This window comes from Sander lucioperca, chromosome 14 (assembly GCF_008315115.2).
Source record: "Sander lucioperca isolate FBNREF2018 chromosome 14, SLUC_FBN_1.2, whole genome shotgun sequence".
In the NCBI taxonomy this organism is placed as follows: domain Eukaryota; kingdom Metazoa; phylum Chordata; class Actinopteri; order Perciformes; family Percidae; genus Sander; species Sander lucioperca.
In genome coordinates this window covers 21250902-21267106 of record NC_050186.1, presented here as the reverse complement: position 1 = coordinate 21267106, position 16205 = coordinate 21250902, and the positions used below count along the sequence as shown (strand labels likewise).

At 42.0% G+C, this 16205-nt stretch overlaps 2 protein-coding genes across 5 annotated transcripts in view; both read left to right on the top strand.

The window, feature by feature from the left end:
* Positions 1-6548, top strand: part of cica (capicua transcriptional repressor a) — a 36764-nt gene extending 30216 nt beyond the window's left edge. For 3 of the 4 annotated variants that reach the window (XM_035991494.1, XM_031295588.2, XM_035991492.1), the window contains exons 16-23: positions 132-447; positions 1293-1492; positions 2036-2178; positions 2787-2849; positions 2940-3091; positions 3460-3594; positions 5378-5500; positions 6045-6548. In XM_035991494.1, coding sequence (XP_035847387.1) covers positions 132-447; positions 1293-1492; positions 2036-2178; positions 2787-2849; positions 2940-3091; positions 3460-3594; positions 5378-5500; positions 6045-6316 — 1404 coding nt within the window. In that variant the 3' untranslated portion in view covers positions 6317-6548. The remainder of the gene's footprint in view (positions 1-131; positions 448-1292; positions 1493-2035; positions 2179-2786; positions 2850-2939; positions 3092-3459; positions 3595-5377; positions 5501-6044) is intronic. The other variant, XM_035991493.1, reaches the window with a different exon arrangement.
* A 3865-nt stretch (positions 6549-10413) lies between these two features.
* LOC116047087 (glycogen synthase kinase-3 beta-like) overlaps positions 10414-16205 on the top strand; it is a 20002-nt gene continuing 14210 nt past the window's right edge. Inside the window, exons 1-2 of the mRNA XM_031295592.2 lie at positions 10414-10781; positions 15781-15866. Of these exons, the coding sequence (XP_031151452.1) occupies positions 10607-10781; positions 15781-15866 (261 nt within the window). The 5' untranslated portion in view covers positions 10414-10606. The remainder of the gene's footprint in view (positions 10782-15780; positions 15867-16205) is intronic.

The window sequence follows — 16205 nt, the reverse complement described above, 5'->3', positions numbered from 1 at the left end:
GTGGAACCTGCAGAAATCCTGCTCTTCCCTTTTTTTACTTGCTCTTTAAAACAAACAGTTAACACCAGGAGTGCCTCATCCGAAACATCTCTTGTTTACTGACGTGCTTGCATTGCCGTCTTGTCCATCAGGTACTAACTGCCATCTACCCTGCACCAACCGTTACTCTGCCTACTGGCGTGGTCTCTGTGACAACCTGTGACAACGTGCCGCCTGCAGTGGCCGCTCCAGCCCAGGACGCGATGAACCCTCCCTCTCCGTCGGCGATGGGGGTGCAGGGTTCAGCGGGGACGACCCCTCAGCCTAACGAGGCGGAGGAGGTGGAGCTGAAGGTGGAGGTGAAGAGGGAGAGCCTGACAGATGGTCAGACTGATGAAGGAGGACAGGGGTGGTCGAGCTGTGCTGCCAGCTCCTCATTGGCCACCTGTATGATTAATGACACAGAAGGTAATGCATCACTGGTTTTGTGTGGTTCGGTTTTTTTAGTGTTGGTTTCTTTCTGTTAGTGGGTTTCTCTGCAAAAATCTTAACTTATTATTTAGTTCAGTGTGTGGAGTCTGACAAAGAATCAAAACCAAATATTGACATCAACATGAACCCATCCTACAACTTTCTTGGCTATCATTGGTCTTCACTTTCAAATTTTTAAGGTTTCTCTTTACATTTAAAGCATGAAAAGGAGCCATATTGTTGCAGAATCAGTTTTTCAGTTAGTGTTTTCCAGATTAAAAGTACGTAGTGTGTAGTCTATATCCATGACGTTCCTCTTCCGGGATTGTTTAGGTGCTGCCGTAAATTCCGCCGGATGTCTTTCATTTCGGCCGGATGTCCGTTACCTTCCGCTTTCTCTGTGTTGGCATTTTAAACTCCGGTGGATTTCTGAGGACTATGGTTAACTGCTCCTCAGATCTCTGCAGGGTAAATCCAGACAGCTAGCTAGACTATCTGTCCAATCTGAGTCTTCTGTTGCATGACGAAAACAACTTTTGAACGTACACGTTCCACCAAAACAAGTTCCTTCCCGAGGCTATTTTGCAGAGGCGCCGTTGCTACGTGCGGCGCTTAGTGCCACCCAAGACAATTGTGATTGGTTTAAAGAAATGCCAATAAACCAGAGAAACTTTTTCTCCCATCCCAGAATGCTGTGTGGACTCGCCAGACTGTCTGGCAATGCAAGACTATGTAGTGTGAAACTGAATTTGCAGGATTAAGACTGTAACACTAGTGAGATAAGTAAGGATAGATACAGTATTGTTTAAATCAAAGTCTGAACTTATCTTTATCTGTTCCAGTAAAAAAAGAGGAGGACAGCGGTCTGTACATCAAAGAAGAAAACTTCAGAGATGGATACAGCAGAGAGAAAGGAAGCGACACGGACAGAGAGCAAGAGAGAGGGAACAAGGAGAACGGTGAAAGAAAGGGAGGCAGAGAGACACAGGGAGGCAGAGAGACACACAGAGAGGACCACAGCATGGGCGACAGCAGCAAAGAGGTGAGAAAACGTATCTGCTTCATTCATTCATTCAGTTGTCGTTTCTTTAGTTAAGGATCTTTAGAGGCCTGTTCAAACAGTTTTAGGTCAGATTTTTGTATCTCTCCTTCTCTAAAAGCTTATCTAAGGAAGTCAGGGAAAAGCCATGAATTTTACAAATGCACAACTTTAAAGGAATGTACTAGAATGTATGTTCCTTCTTGTTACACACTTTCATTACTTAAATCAGGTGGTTGTCAACAGTTTTTCTCCACAGAAAAGACGGTTCACTTTTCTGAGCTGGAAACAATATTACAGGAGACATGCAACAATTCTCCATATCCTGATGAACAAAGATATCTTGAAGGAAAAAAATGGATGATTAATTTAGCAAAAAAAAAAAAAAAAACAACCTTCCTTTCCAATTATTTCGACACAGGTCACATTTGACGACTTTGACTTTGACTACAGAAAACAAAGGGAGGTTAAGGAATCAAACGGCAAGGCTGCGATGGGACCGCTGTTTCACCAGTCTTTCTCTCAACTCTCTCGCTCTCTTCCCAGGCTGGACCTCGCACCCCTCCTCCACCACCCTCAGGTTTGGACCCCCCTCCCCCTCCTCCTGCGGAAAGAGAGCCCTCTTCTTCCTCAAAGAAGACCAAGTTCAGACCACCACCGCTCAAAAAGACACCTGACTCTCTCGAAAAGTAAGTGGGACAATAATAGAAGCACAAGAAGGGCACCAATCATTAGCTGAGGGAATTTCACATGAGTTCTTCCATTTTTGTATTGAATCAAATATATCTGAGTGGGTTTGGTGTCTGAAGAATTTGCAAAGTGACATTAAATGGGTAAGTAAAATCGAAATTGAATGCAAGACGTTATGTGTTCTGCAAGACAAGCTTTTATTTAAGTCCGGAGCCATCCTCGCTGATCAGACTGTAGTTATCGGCTCTTGTAGAATCAGTGCCAAAGCTAAATAAAACAAGTCTGCCTGGTCCTTCTGGCTCTGTGGTCGTTTTAAGACAAGGTTCTCAATATTTTAACAGTTTACATTTTCTCAAGCTGAGAGAGCTCATATAACCGTAGCTTATCTTCTGTAATTATAGCCTGAAGCAGCTTGAAGAGGAGATCCAGCGCCTTGGACAGGACTCCATTTGTCGATTTCATTTAACACTGATTTTCACACATTGTGGCACCTAATTCTGCTTTTAGTTTGTGACCAAACCTCCAGCTTCATAAAATGATGGTGGAAACTCATTGTGTACTGAATGTGAGTGGGCAGAGTGCTCACCCTTTTATTTTCTCTATTTAGACAGCGGGAGAGTGGCAGGGAAGCCACAGAGAAGAGAAAGCCCTGGCAGAACTCAGCCCTAAGGCATGAGAAATGTGCATCCATCCCTATATATTTAAACCACCGGATTACTGGACTGGGGACTGACATGATCACTGTGTTCTCTGTGTGCAGGGTCTTGTCGGAGACGTACTTTGAGGAGCGTTTTGCGGAGCTTCCAGAGTTTAACCCAGAGGAAGTCCTTCCTTCGCCCACTCTGCAGAGTCTGGCCACCTCACCAAGAGCCATCCTAGGAAGCTACCGCAGGAAGAGACGTAACTCCTCCGGTGAGATGCAGAGAGATACTAACTTAAGTGATAGATAACAAATATAGTCAAATAAATTACATTTTTGTTATTTGGATATCTTATTTGGAAACGTTTTGTCTCATTACATTTCTGCATCTTCTATCTGATATGTACCTTCGTTTCTCCCATTCTGTGTTGTTTTTCTTCACCTACCTTTTTCTGATTCCTCCTTTTCTTCTTTTTCTCCTTGATCTGTATCACCCCATTGTCCTCTGCAAATCACCCTTGCATCACTCCCTACCCCTCTACCCTGTCCTCTCTTCCTACGTGTCCTTTTTTCTTAATACTCTGTTATCCCCCTTTTTCTCATATTTCCCTGTTTCATCCTTCATATTTCATGTGTCCAGAGCTGGAGCTGACAGCAGAAGACCCCAGCTCCCCGAGGAGGAAGACCCGCCGTCTCTCCAGCTGCAGCTCGGAGCCCAACACCCCTAAGAGCGCTGCCAAGTGTGAGGGAGAAATCTTCACCTTCGACAGAGCAGGTACATCCTATACTGTGTTCCTGCAATAGAGGAAGCCGCAGTCCCAGGACCATTTTTCTACGACTCTAGTTACTGAACCAAACTGGCACACTGAGCAAGCGTTAAGACTTTAGATAGCAGCTAGCTTGTGTAATTTTTCGGGACTCCCGCGGGTCATGGTATTCCCGCAGGAGTCCCGCGGTACGGGAGTCAATTTCACTGTTGGTAACGTGATAGGGACGGAATAGAACATAGAAATCAACGGGAGCGGGCAGGAGCGGAACGGAGACGGGAGTATTTTCGTGGGCTCGGGATGGGATGGGCGCGACACTTGATTCCCGTGTCACCCTCTAGTCTATATCCACGACGTTCCATTTCCAGGATTGCTCAGTTGCTGCCGGAAATTCTGCCGGATTTCACTCTTTTCAGCCGGATGTCCGTTACCTTCCGCTTTCTTTGTGTTGGAATTTTAAACTCTGGTGGATTTATGAAGACTATAGTTAACTGCTCCTCAGATCTCTGCAGGGTAAATCCAGACAGCTAGCTAGACTATCTGTCCAATCTGAGTCTTCTGTTGCATGACGAAAACAACTTTTGAACGTACACGTTCCACCAAAACAAGTACCTTCCTTATGCTATTTTGCATCGGCACCGTGGCTCTGCCCGGTGCTTAGCACCGCCCAAGACGATTATGATTGGTTTAAAGAAATGCCAATAAACCAGAGCATGTTTTTCTCCCATCCAGGAATGCTGTGTGGACTAGCCAGACCCTCCTCTGCAGCGCTGTGGAGGCAGGTCTGGCAATGTGAGACTAGCAGCTAGCTAGCTATAACGGGTTAAGGTTAGGGTTAGGTTAAAATAAAGGGTTTGGGTTAGGCTTACATCTCATTACTTGGCTCAATATGTCAAGCCAACCGTTACCAATTTAGGGGTTAAAATTGACTCCGATATTAAGCTTGACAAACAGATTGGGGCAGTGGTTAAAGCAGGCTTTTTCCAACTACGGCAGTTAGCCAAAATAAAGCCGATTCTTACTAGGCAGCACTTTGAGACAGTAATACACGCCTTTGTGACCACTCGGTTGGATTACTGTAACGCCCTATATGTAGGTATCAGTGCCTCATCTGTTGCTCATCTCCAGATGGTGCAAAACGCTGCAGCGCGTCTTTTAACTGGAGCACGTAAATATGAGCACATTACCCCCGTTTTAGCTTCACTCCACTGGCTGCCCATATATTTTAGGATCCATTTTAAATTAACTTACTTGTGTTTAAATCCTTAAATGCGCCTGAGTGTTCCTAAAACGAAGCAGAAACTTAAAGGGGATCGTGCCTTTGCTGTGGCAGCTCCAAAAATATGGAATGACCTACCTCTGCCTATTAGACAGGCTTCTTCACTGTCTAATTTTAAATCTCTTCTTAAAACCCACCTTTTTTCCTTGGCCTTTCTCAAATGAGGCTGACATTTTTGTGCAATTTTTTTTTACTGTGATACTGTTTCGTGTTTTAAATGTTAAATGTTTTAAATTATTTCTACTTTGTTCTGTACAGCACCTTGTGCAACGTTGGTTGCTTTTTAAAGTGCTTTATAAATAAATTTTGATTGATTGATTGATTGATAAGGTGAGTCACATCTTCATGTATAATGAATATGTGACTCACATCTACCCGAAAGAAATTGCAGTTCTGAAACGGCCGCTTCCTCTATTGCAGGATCGTGCTTCTCGGTACATCAGGTGCAGTAGCTGCAGAACTGCTCCAAAAGGTATACTGAAATTGACACAATGTTCTCCTCGTTCAACCAGGTACAGAAGGAGAGGATCTTGGAGATTTGGACCGGGTGCCCTACTCGTCTCTGCGTAGAACTCTGGATCAGCGGCGGGCCCTGGTCATGCAGCTGTTTCAGGAACATGGCTTCTTTCCCTCAGGTAAACCACTCATAGATAGAACACAGTGTCACGGTAAGAACAACTGAAATGGAGATTCAATCATTTGACTTATTAATTTATTGAACCGCACAGGCAAACCTTTCTTCTGCTCCCTCAGTACAGCTAAAATATTAATACTCACATATTGGAAGAAAACTACCTTCCTAATCACTCCCATTTAAGTACTTTGAGAAGATAATCCACAATAATTTACACCTTTGTAACATTTCACAATATGATACAAATATGAGTGAAAAATATACAGGGAATTTGGATGGGTTGACAGGGCTTTTTGTAGCCGTTTCTCCTTTTTCCCCTCCTCAGTTTATTTTGTTGTTAAACTGAGCTACAACTGAATTATGGTTATCTCTATGTGACGCAAAATTCTCAATAAGTACGAAGAAATGTGCAACACAATCGTTAGCAATTGCAGCCTTAAAAAATACCATACAGGATATATGGTAATACTTGACATCATACAGAGTGTATAACAACTGCTCTATTTTCTAACTCCCTGTTTTCACTCCTCCATTCCCGTCTCCAGCTCAAGCCACTGCTGCCTTCCAGGCACGCTACTCGGACACCTTCCCCACCAAGGTGTGTCTGCAGCTGAAGATCCGCGAAGTCCGACAGAAGATCATGCAGACGGCCACGCCCGGAACCTTTGAGCCTGGAGTGTTAGGAGGGTTGGCTGAAGCCAACCCCGCCCCGTCCCACAGCTCCTCTTTCAATCAATTAGCCCGGGAGGACGGAGAGTCGGAGCAGCAAGGAGACAAAGGCCAGAGCCCTGAGGAGCCAAAAAGCGAAGGATCATAAGCTGGAGAGGATGACAAAGTGGAAAAATCAAGGAAAAGAAGAGAGAGAGGAGTGTGTCATCCCCGCAGAATGTTCTTTTATGTGTTGAACCAGTACTGTGAATAGCTCCAGAGGATCTGTTCTACTGGCACTAATTTCCATCAGACCTGGGCAGAAATACATAAAAATATGGTCCGAAATATTCAAACTACTCAAGGGGTGCTTGATTTGTCTAAATAGACTTTCAAAAAAAGCCTCAAAAGTGGACAAATCACTTGCAAGTCCTGATGAGTCAAGTGCTTCTTGTAGTATTGTGTTCCCTTTTTTTTTCCAATTATCCCAAATATTTTCTGTTAACACTTTACCCAGGTCTGCTCTCAGCACATTTGTACAGTAGTTTGTAGTTTGACACACAAACTATGTGGCACACATTCAATATCTCTCTGGCACACACACACACACACACACGCACACAAACCCTGGTGCATATGTAATCTCCAGCATGCACATGATCCAACAATAAACACACATACATACATACACGCGCGCACACACACACACACACACAGACACACACCCTTACCAAATCAGACTGTTACTCTTGGTTGGCAGTCCCCAGGAGCAGCCACCAAGGACCATGACACACAAAGGCACTTTGTCACTTATTGTGCAGATGCAGTTTGCTGTTGCCAGCCAGCCAGCCAGCCAGCCAGCCAGCCAGCCAGCCAGCCAGCCAGCCCGCCCTCAGATGCCATTGACTTGACCTCCTTCTCGCCCTTCCACTCCTCAGCACAGTGGTCGGGACACAAACACAACCCCAGCGACCTCCACTGATATTCCACAGCCCCTTGATGCTGCAAGACAGACAGCACACATACACACACACACAAACACACACACACACATACACACATTTACAGTACATGCACACACACAAACACACGCAGTACATGGACACATCTGTGCAGTGTGAGCACTCGTACATACACATAGTCAACCCTGGTCTGACCAAGCCATCGGCCTGCACAGTTTTTAGTGATTGTAGTGAGAAGAGAAACTGAAAGCATGACATCAATTCGCTCCTGAGAAACAAAAAGAAGGCAGGAGTTGGAATGTAGTGTGACCAATCTTTGCACCTTCAGTTATTGCCATTATGAAAGACTAAGTCCTCATTGGCGGGAGCTGATTATATTTGTCTGTATGTCTGTTGGGGTCCCCTCCCCAAAACCTGTGCGAACAGGCACCGTAAAGAGATTATGTCAAGAGACTATTGCTTGTGAGGCTTTGAAGAATCAACGTTAAGTTCGACACTGACCTGCTCCCGACAGAGCACAGAGAAAAGGCAGAAGAAGAACCTGGATGATGCTCATTGGATGGAAGATTCATATTCCAACTATAGGAAGACAGATAATAATAGTGAATAAGGACAACAACATGACAAGCTTACCAACAGAGAGAAAAAGTAGAATTTTAACCAAACTTCTCTGAATCTCCCAGTGGATATAATGTTGCTTTCTCTCGTTATCGTTGCCGTGGAAATAACCAGTTTTACCGTGGCCTGTTTTTCTCTTGTGGTTCTATTGTGTTTCTTCTCCAACATAAAAAAAAAAAATCACAAAAAAAACACTCTGGACAAAAAAGGGGACAAAATCAGTCTGTGCCCCCCCCCCTCCCACCCTTTTAATTGTACCTGGGGCGGTTCTCTCCCCCTCCCCTCCATTTCCTCCTCTTCGATTTCTCACCAGACACAGAAGTGGGGGAGCAGGGGCGTTTGTCGTTTTGTAAAAACGTTGAAATCAGGTGTTTGCACAATTTGTGCGGCCCTTCTCGCCGCAAGTTAAATCAGGAAAGTATTGTTTTTAGAGATTGTTTTAGTAGAAAAAAAGAATAACCTTGTTCCGTATGTTATCAACCACCTTATTCCTCCCCCTTGTCCTCCCTGCTTTTCTTTTAACTCATATCTCCTCACTCCTTTCCTCCCTTCTTTACCTTCCTCCTCACCCTCCTCCTCGACCCCTCAAGTGTTGTTAGAAAGTGCCCTTAAGCACTGGTCCCGGGTCAAGCGCTATGTAGCTCAGGATGGTTTTGGTTAGTTCAGGGAAAGCAGATCCTAGACCAGCCCTGGAGGGCAGTCTCTGGAGCCCTCCCCTTTTCCCTCTCTTCTCGACACTTTATCCCTTTCTGTCAAATGGTGCAATAGGACATTTATTTTTTTGGAAATGGGTGGGTTATTTTGTTTTCGGGGAAAGGCTCTGTGCCATAGATATAAATCCAGTGCAGTCAGTGAGAGGAATAAGCTGTTGTGATACTGTCTTTAACTATGGTATAAAACAAAACAAAAAAGAATCACACAATTGTTGTTATTGTTGAAGAGATAGAGAGTATAACTTACTAAAAGTCAAAGACAATTTTTGAATAGCACTTTTTGGCTCTTTGCTTCCTTGGTGAAGAGTGGGGGTAGTTATTATCATGAGTATCTCTTTTATTTCTCTGTATACAGTTGGATGTGTGAAAAAATATATATACCGGTATTTCCGTATATGTGCATTTAGGTCTGTGTATGGGTGTGTGTGTATGTTTTGGCACATGCAGGTAGTGTGTAAACACAACCAACCTCTTGTTATTTCTCCACACAGCAACATTATCAATAGTATATTTTTCATTGTATTCTACATTCTATATTCTACTCTAGAGACCGTATTTTTATAGTCACCACGACTATTTTGTCCGCCATCTTGACTGTTATCAAACCCAGTTGATTCAGGATATATATGAAAGATATATTCAGGATATACAATATATAAATATATATATGAAAACACACAGGTAATCAAGGACTATCAATTCACCTCTCTTTGGGGTTAAGGCTGTAAAGTGTCCATCTGCATGCATGTGCAATCGCATGCACGCGTGCACACACCCACAGACATATGTGCATACACACACATGTATGCGTGTACACTGTATGATTGTGCTTAAAAATAAACTGTCCTTACTTTGGAGAAGGAATTTTAGGATGAGCGAGGTGAGTGTTATCTCATAAGCAGGCATGTTGACCATGTGCAATATTTCTAAACAACAAAAAACTAAATATTGAAAATATTAAAGATCTAACACAATGTCTTATGTCCTTGAATTTATTTCACATCCTTGAATTTTTCTAGTGTACGTCTTACTTATCAATTAACATACAGAAGGTGTCAAATGACTCCCTGATTTATTGCAATCTCTACTTTGACTTTGCTCTCTCCAAAATGGCAGCGGAGACAAGAAACAATAGCTGATGCAAATTAATCCTCACTTGAACAAATTTGGCTGAACAGGATCTGCAGATGCAGCCAGCTTAACCCACCAGGCAAGTCCCCAAAATCCCTGGAACAAACAGTCTGTACTTCCCCAGCTGGCCTCTATCAAGCATCTCAGTGTTAAGAGCGCTTATTGGATTAGAGTAGCCTTTCAGATTCAGGTTGTATTGGGTGAGCAGTGGGTTAAAGTAAGGGGACCTGGTCAGAGAGCCTTTCATATCTTCAAAAACACTCGAACTAGGAAGTTACAACAACCTGACCACATCAAAACAAATAAGCCCAGAGCCCTTTACCAGCCAACGCTTAAGTTTGTTGTTTTATCCACATAAGACATATCATCATATCACTGTTTATAATGAATAAATTACAGAAAACACATTAATTCAAAGCAAATCTAGTTGGAGATTTAAACAATACCACAATGCTGAACCTCCCAAGTCTCAATCATGCATTTGCATTATTATTGTTGCTTTAATTTTAATTTTACAAGCAGTAGAAGTACGAATTAGCAGATTTCAAAATGATGTTACTAAATGCTTCATGAGCCAGCTACACAAATTTGTAATGTAAAAAATAATCTGTACTATTAAAATAAGGTAGTGGGCAACTTGCAACTAATAGGCTAAATGTAGTGATTTATCTGAGATTTTTTTCTGCATACTAAAATGTTTAGCCTTTTATTTTATTGTACTATATACTGTGGTTGTTGCTCTTTCTGTGGCCTACATCTGTTAAGTCATTTTAAATTTGTAGTTGTTTTGATTTTAGAAAGCCTGTGCAGCAAACCTGGACGACATCAACTTCGAACTTCATCTCCCATGTGGCATTGCGAGCGGTCTGTTTCTAGGTGTCTAGCAAGTAACAGCTATCAGCCCAGACAGCCGGCGGCAACGGGAGCGGTATTTCTTGGTGTGTCTTTCCACGATTATTTGCTGCCGGGTTTTCATAATTAATAGTCGCTTGGCTGAAAATAGTGAAAACACAACCCTGAGCCCTGCACAGAGATATGAGCGGCAGCGGGCGGCCCAGGACCAGCTCGTTTGCTGAGCCGCCAGGTGTTCCAGGAACTGCCGCTGCGTCCACCGGATCAGCCGCTGCCGTGGGGAGCAGCACAGGAAAGTCCGGGGTCCCGCAGGCCTCCGGCAGCAGCTCGTCGGGATGCTCGAACCTTAAGCTGGCCAGTAAGTTCTAATTAGTCTTTGTCGGAGTCTGTCTATCCACTAATTGATATGCTGTGCTTTCACCTCAAAAAAATTGCCAGTGTTATGTGTCACAACCCGGTGAAAAGTCGTAATTGCCCCCGTGTAGCTAGTGGTAACCAACTTGCTAGCATGCTAACTAGCTAGCCTGCTAACGTTAGCCACTTGTTTTGTGTGTTACTAGCTAACGTTAGTTCCCGTCCGACCGATGGATGTATCCAGCTTTACTGATGTCAAACTAAGCAGCTGGCTCGTCATCACTATAACCCAGTGTAATGCCATATATATTATATAATAATATAATATCATAAAATTCTGATTTACAAATGTTAAATTGCAAGCCGGGGTTTTGAATTATTTCACTGTGGTCAGTGTGAGTGAGCAGTAAAACGGGGCTCTCTTGTTCTTTGTGGCCAAGCTAGACCCAAATACCCGAGCTTGAGTGTTGCAGTCACTGAGTCAGGGTTCTTTTTTTGAGTGTCGTTGAGAGTGCGGCATTGGCTATCAGCCTGGCTCGTCTGGAGAAGGGTCAGGGCGGAAAGTTGCCTTTTCACCAAGGTCACCTGTGGGGCAAAACCTTAGCAGCAGGTGGCCGACGCCTGGAGGATGCAAGTGATGCATATCCAGCACAGAAGCTGGGCTTTCTGCTGGGCTGCCAAGTAGTAGGTTTCATCGGTCTGATATGGAGTTATAGTATGCCTCTTTATCGCCATAGTTGTGCGTGCGTTATCCAAACCTTATCATCCATTAGCAGGCTGTGGTGTCAGACTTTGATATTTGAGCCCAAATGGGATGTCATCTCCAGTTCAAAGCAGTGTAACCCTTGTTTTCTAACTCTTCTTGAGGCGCTTAAAGCCTCAAATGTTGCCTTCAGCTGGTAAAGATACCCTTTTTGGATGATTGATGGATATGTTGTCAGGTTTGGGAAACTTGGGGCTATTTTAAGAGGCAGGATTAACCCATTTAGCCAGATATTTGTGAGAGACAATGATGTGATTTGGCATTTTGAATTACTGGTAAAATTAAACTTGGACATGGAGTATTAAGGATGTTGTGTTGCCATACCAACCAGTGATCTGTCATTATGAACAACAGTGGAGGATGTTTGATGAAACGTGGGTTTCCATTAAGTACCTCTGTTATTTATTTTATTTGAAATACTCATACTGTAAAACTAGTCTTTTGCTCCAGAATGTTGTATCTTGTTACTTCTAGTCTGAAAGTGTTTTTGGTTACACAATGTGAACTTAAACAAAAAGATAAGACTACTGATCAGCCACTTTACGGGCAAGATTAGCAGGTACATTTAGTAATATGTTTGTTACCCAACTGCTTACTTGTACTAAGTAGTTGGTAGCAATGGGTAGACCCAGTAGATATACAGTGTCTGACACATAGCAACTGGTGCAAATGTCTAAAGGAGAAACTGACAAGCCCAGACATGTATTGTCAGTGATAGATTGAAGAGATGGCACTGTACTGGAAAGACACTTAATGAACTATTTCAATGTGATGGGTTGATTTTCTCTTTAACAGAACACCATGGATATGTCTTTGAAATGCTACAGACACAGTTTTTATTAAAATAAAATCATATGACCAACCCTGGGAAATGGTGGTATGATCACAAGATTGTTTTTGTCCACAATTGCTTTATGTAAATTTCATGTACTGTTTACTGAAAGACATAATCACGATCCACTGGGAAGTGGACGATGTGTTAATTCTGTTTTTGTGGTAGACTGTCACATGAGCACAATAAATCTAAAACAATAGGTACTTGATAGAAACCTCAAACCTACACCAAAAGTTATCCCTATAGACTAGATGGCCTGGTTTGATTTTTGGAAGATTGCTTGCTGCATTAAACTGCATATTAATAAGGTAAACTGAAAGACGTGGAGTTCATGTAAGCACAGTGTGTTATTTGTATATGAAGACAAGACATTAATGTGTGCTGGTTAACGCAATCATCAGAATAGTTTGTATATTTCATATTGTATTGTGATCATGGTGGGTCATGTGCTTCTTCTTTTTTTTTTTTAAACAGACTTTGTAGTGTCCAACCTCACTAGAAATTGGTATGGATGTGAAAAATGGCATGTTTCTAAGGGATTATTTTCTCCTGGAGACTTGAATTTCCTTCTGTGAATGACAGGAAGCAGAGTGTCACACAAACACTGAACTCAGACACAACGAAACAATGATAAAACGGACACACTGATAAAGCCAGAGTAAGGTATTGCCATTTATTATGATAGATTATTGAGCTCGAAAGTTTCAAGCTTGTGGAAGTTGTTTTTCATACTGTAGTTAAAATATATATATATATATATATATAAAAAAGGGCCCTGATATCTCTGGCTTTACTGACTGATGCATCAGCAAGAGAAATGTAAGAGGAGAAGCAACATGGACAGTTGGCATAACATATCCTTTAACCATCTGTCCTACTTTTAACCTGGAGCCCCCTATGAGTGTGTATTCATGAACCTAGTCATCAACAGAACCCAGTGACCCAGTCGCTCTACAGGCCTCACAGTTTCAGCTGTAACAGATATCGCCAACGTGCCAATTGGATGACCACTACACTTTTATGGCTGAGGACAGTTTACTGTGTGGGCCTGTATATGGACGTACAAGAACACCAGGACGTGCAGTTCTGGCTGTAAGAGGGCCATATCAATAAGTGCATTGTGTTGTTTGGTAAACAAAGAATTACGTATGTAGACATGGTCAGGGTGACAGTGATACAGCACAATGACAGCTAGATAACAAAAGTTTGCTCCATTATTAAAGTAGCAGAAAAAAATGAAATCTTAACTGGCTATAAATTCTTTTAATACTACTGTACTGTGTTGACATGACAGAATTAAACCTGCAAATTGTATTGGTTGATGTGGCAGGTGAGCAGACAAACTTCAATTAACCAGAATTTCTGTGCTTTCATCTCGTACAAGTCAACTGACATTTCAACTCTTTTCATCTTTCTCTTCAATTGACATTTCTCCTTGTACATCGACACTACAACCTCTCAGGTCAGCAACAAACGGCAACAAAAAGACTTTTAAGCTTCTCTGATTTCCCACAACTTCCACTGTTCATACAATTTACTCTGACTTCTTTTTAGCACTTCCGTTTTAACTGCTAGTTCAACTCCTTTAATTGTATTTCAACTGCCACTTTAACTACAACTTTAAATATTTGATTGTTTTTAGGGATGTAACGGTATGAAAATGTAACCTCACGTTTATAGTGACCAAAATTATCACGGTTTTCTGTATTATCACGGTATTTTTAAAAGCGTGTTCAATATGTTCAGAAAGCACTGATAGGCCTACACAAGCTGAAATAGTTTCAAAAAGTGTAACGGTGTTTATTACATTACAAAAATATAGGCAATACCTTGTCAAAAGTGCAACTTTTAACATCTAAGGAACAAGGGTTCAGCATGTAAACAGCTTATTTGTCAGGAATATTTCCAGTAGTGCAGGTTTAAATTATACAAATCCAAACATTCAAGCTAAGACATAAAGAACAATATGTAAACAAATCAAAGAAACACCACTAAGTATATACTTGTTTTCTTCATCATCAAAAACACACGGTTTCCACACCGTGGTAATCCACTGTGATAATGATATTTTAAATGAAAACATCCATTACATCCCTAATTGTTTTACATGTTTTAACAGCGAAATTTAAGCTGCAAACACATGTACATTTTCTCCATAAAATTCAGCCTTTTCTTGTTAGAATTTTACCTTTTAGACTTTGTGAATTTCTAAACTTGCGACAGCCTACCAATAGTCTACATTTAGTTTTTTCCCCATGTATTTAACCAGCAGAAATGGCAGCAGGGACATGCAACTGAAGGCCAGACTCAAACCCGGAATGTTGCTGTTCACGGTCTGCCTGGGCACCCTGTACTATCTTTTTCTATTTAGTTTAATGTGTGTTGAGTAAGCCCAAGAAGCTATTGCCAAATAAATTAAAATGCGACTTATAGAATGAAACAATTGTGACAGAGAAAACCACTATGGCTTTGGGCTTTCCCACTGAATGTTGATGAGACAATAGCATGAGCTGACCTGTACAGTGAACACAAGAGGGCTGCCCCCTAAAAAGACGATGTCTGTCTGTTGGCTGCCCTGACTGACACTCAGCTCTGGTGCTGAAGTCGACTAAACTACTTTTGAACCTGATGCTGGTATATCCTCCTCTACTGCAGTGAATTTTATTGGGCCACAGACAGTTTTGACCACGCTTGAGATAATGACATATATATGAAGTCTATTTTGAAGACTTATAAAATAAAACAACCAAGAAAAAAGCCCAGTGTTTTAAACTCCTTTTCGAGGCAGGATTTTTCAACTTGTGAAAGAGTTCATGGCAATTCTTCCTTTGTATCTGAGGTAAAAATAGATGTTACAAAGGTACACGCTACAAGGTATTATACCTGATAAGTTTGCTTATGATTTAAAAAAAAAAAAAATGTATGGTACTTATTAAAACAGTTTATCAGGACAAAGAAAGTGGTTGGCCTATTTTTGGGTTCATACCCGGTTCAATTAGTCACAGTGTCTTGAATATGAACTCTGCCATTTCTTTCTACTTCCTTGGAGGCTTCATAAAGTTGACATCCATTCACTAAGCTGTCATTAACCTAAATATTCAGACGAGCAGCAGAGAGTCGGCCCAGATGTTCAGGCTGGCAGCAGCAGGTGTACTGCATTGAACGTCAGGACTGTTGTTTTGGTTACGTTGCTAAGCCGTTTCATGTAATTACCTCTTGTAGAAAAGAGCCAGAGGGACCACAGCCATCTTCAATCCTTTTCATAACTTCACAAGTTTTAGCACAGTAAAGCAATTGAGAGCTTACCTGCTTTTACTCAAAGGTGCAGCAACATGTTCTGAATCATAACATTATATTGTTATATGCCCTTGCCTCATATTGACCCTGTGCCTGTTTGTTTCCTAGGAGACAGCGGGAAGGTGACAACAGTCGTGGCCACACCAGGTCAGGGCCCGGACCGCCCACTGGAAGTCTCTTACACTGACATCAAGGTGAGCCAGGAAGTAAAACCAATACCTCACAGTGTCATTAGAAGGAGCTCTGGCCTTTATATGTAGACAGAAGTACAACGTTATCACCTCATCTACTACTGTAACTAAGACTTTTATCACCTCATTACACAAAATGACTGCAATATATCTGGCTGAAGTTGATAAGGTTGTTGATCAATACCAGTGGCTCCATAATTACTTTGGCAGTTGCTAAGATTTATGACTTTCAATGCTAACTTTATCGCCTACTTTCAGTTGGCTATCTTGTCTCGGATCTGAAAATATGACATAATTGTGTCAGTTCGAGGCTAATGAAACTACATGAGATGAGATTGGTGT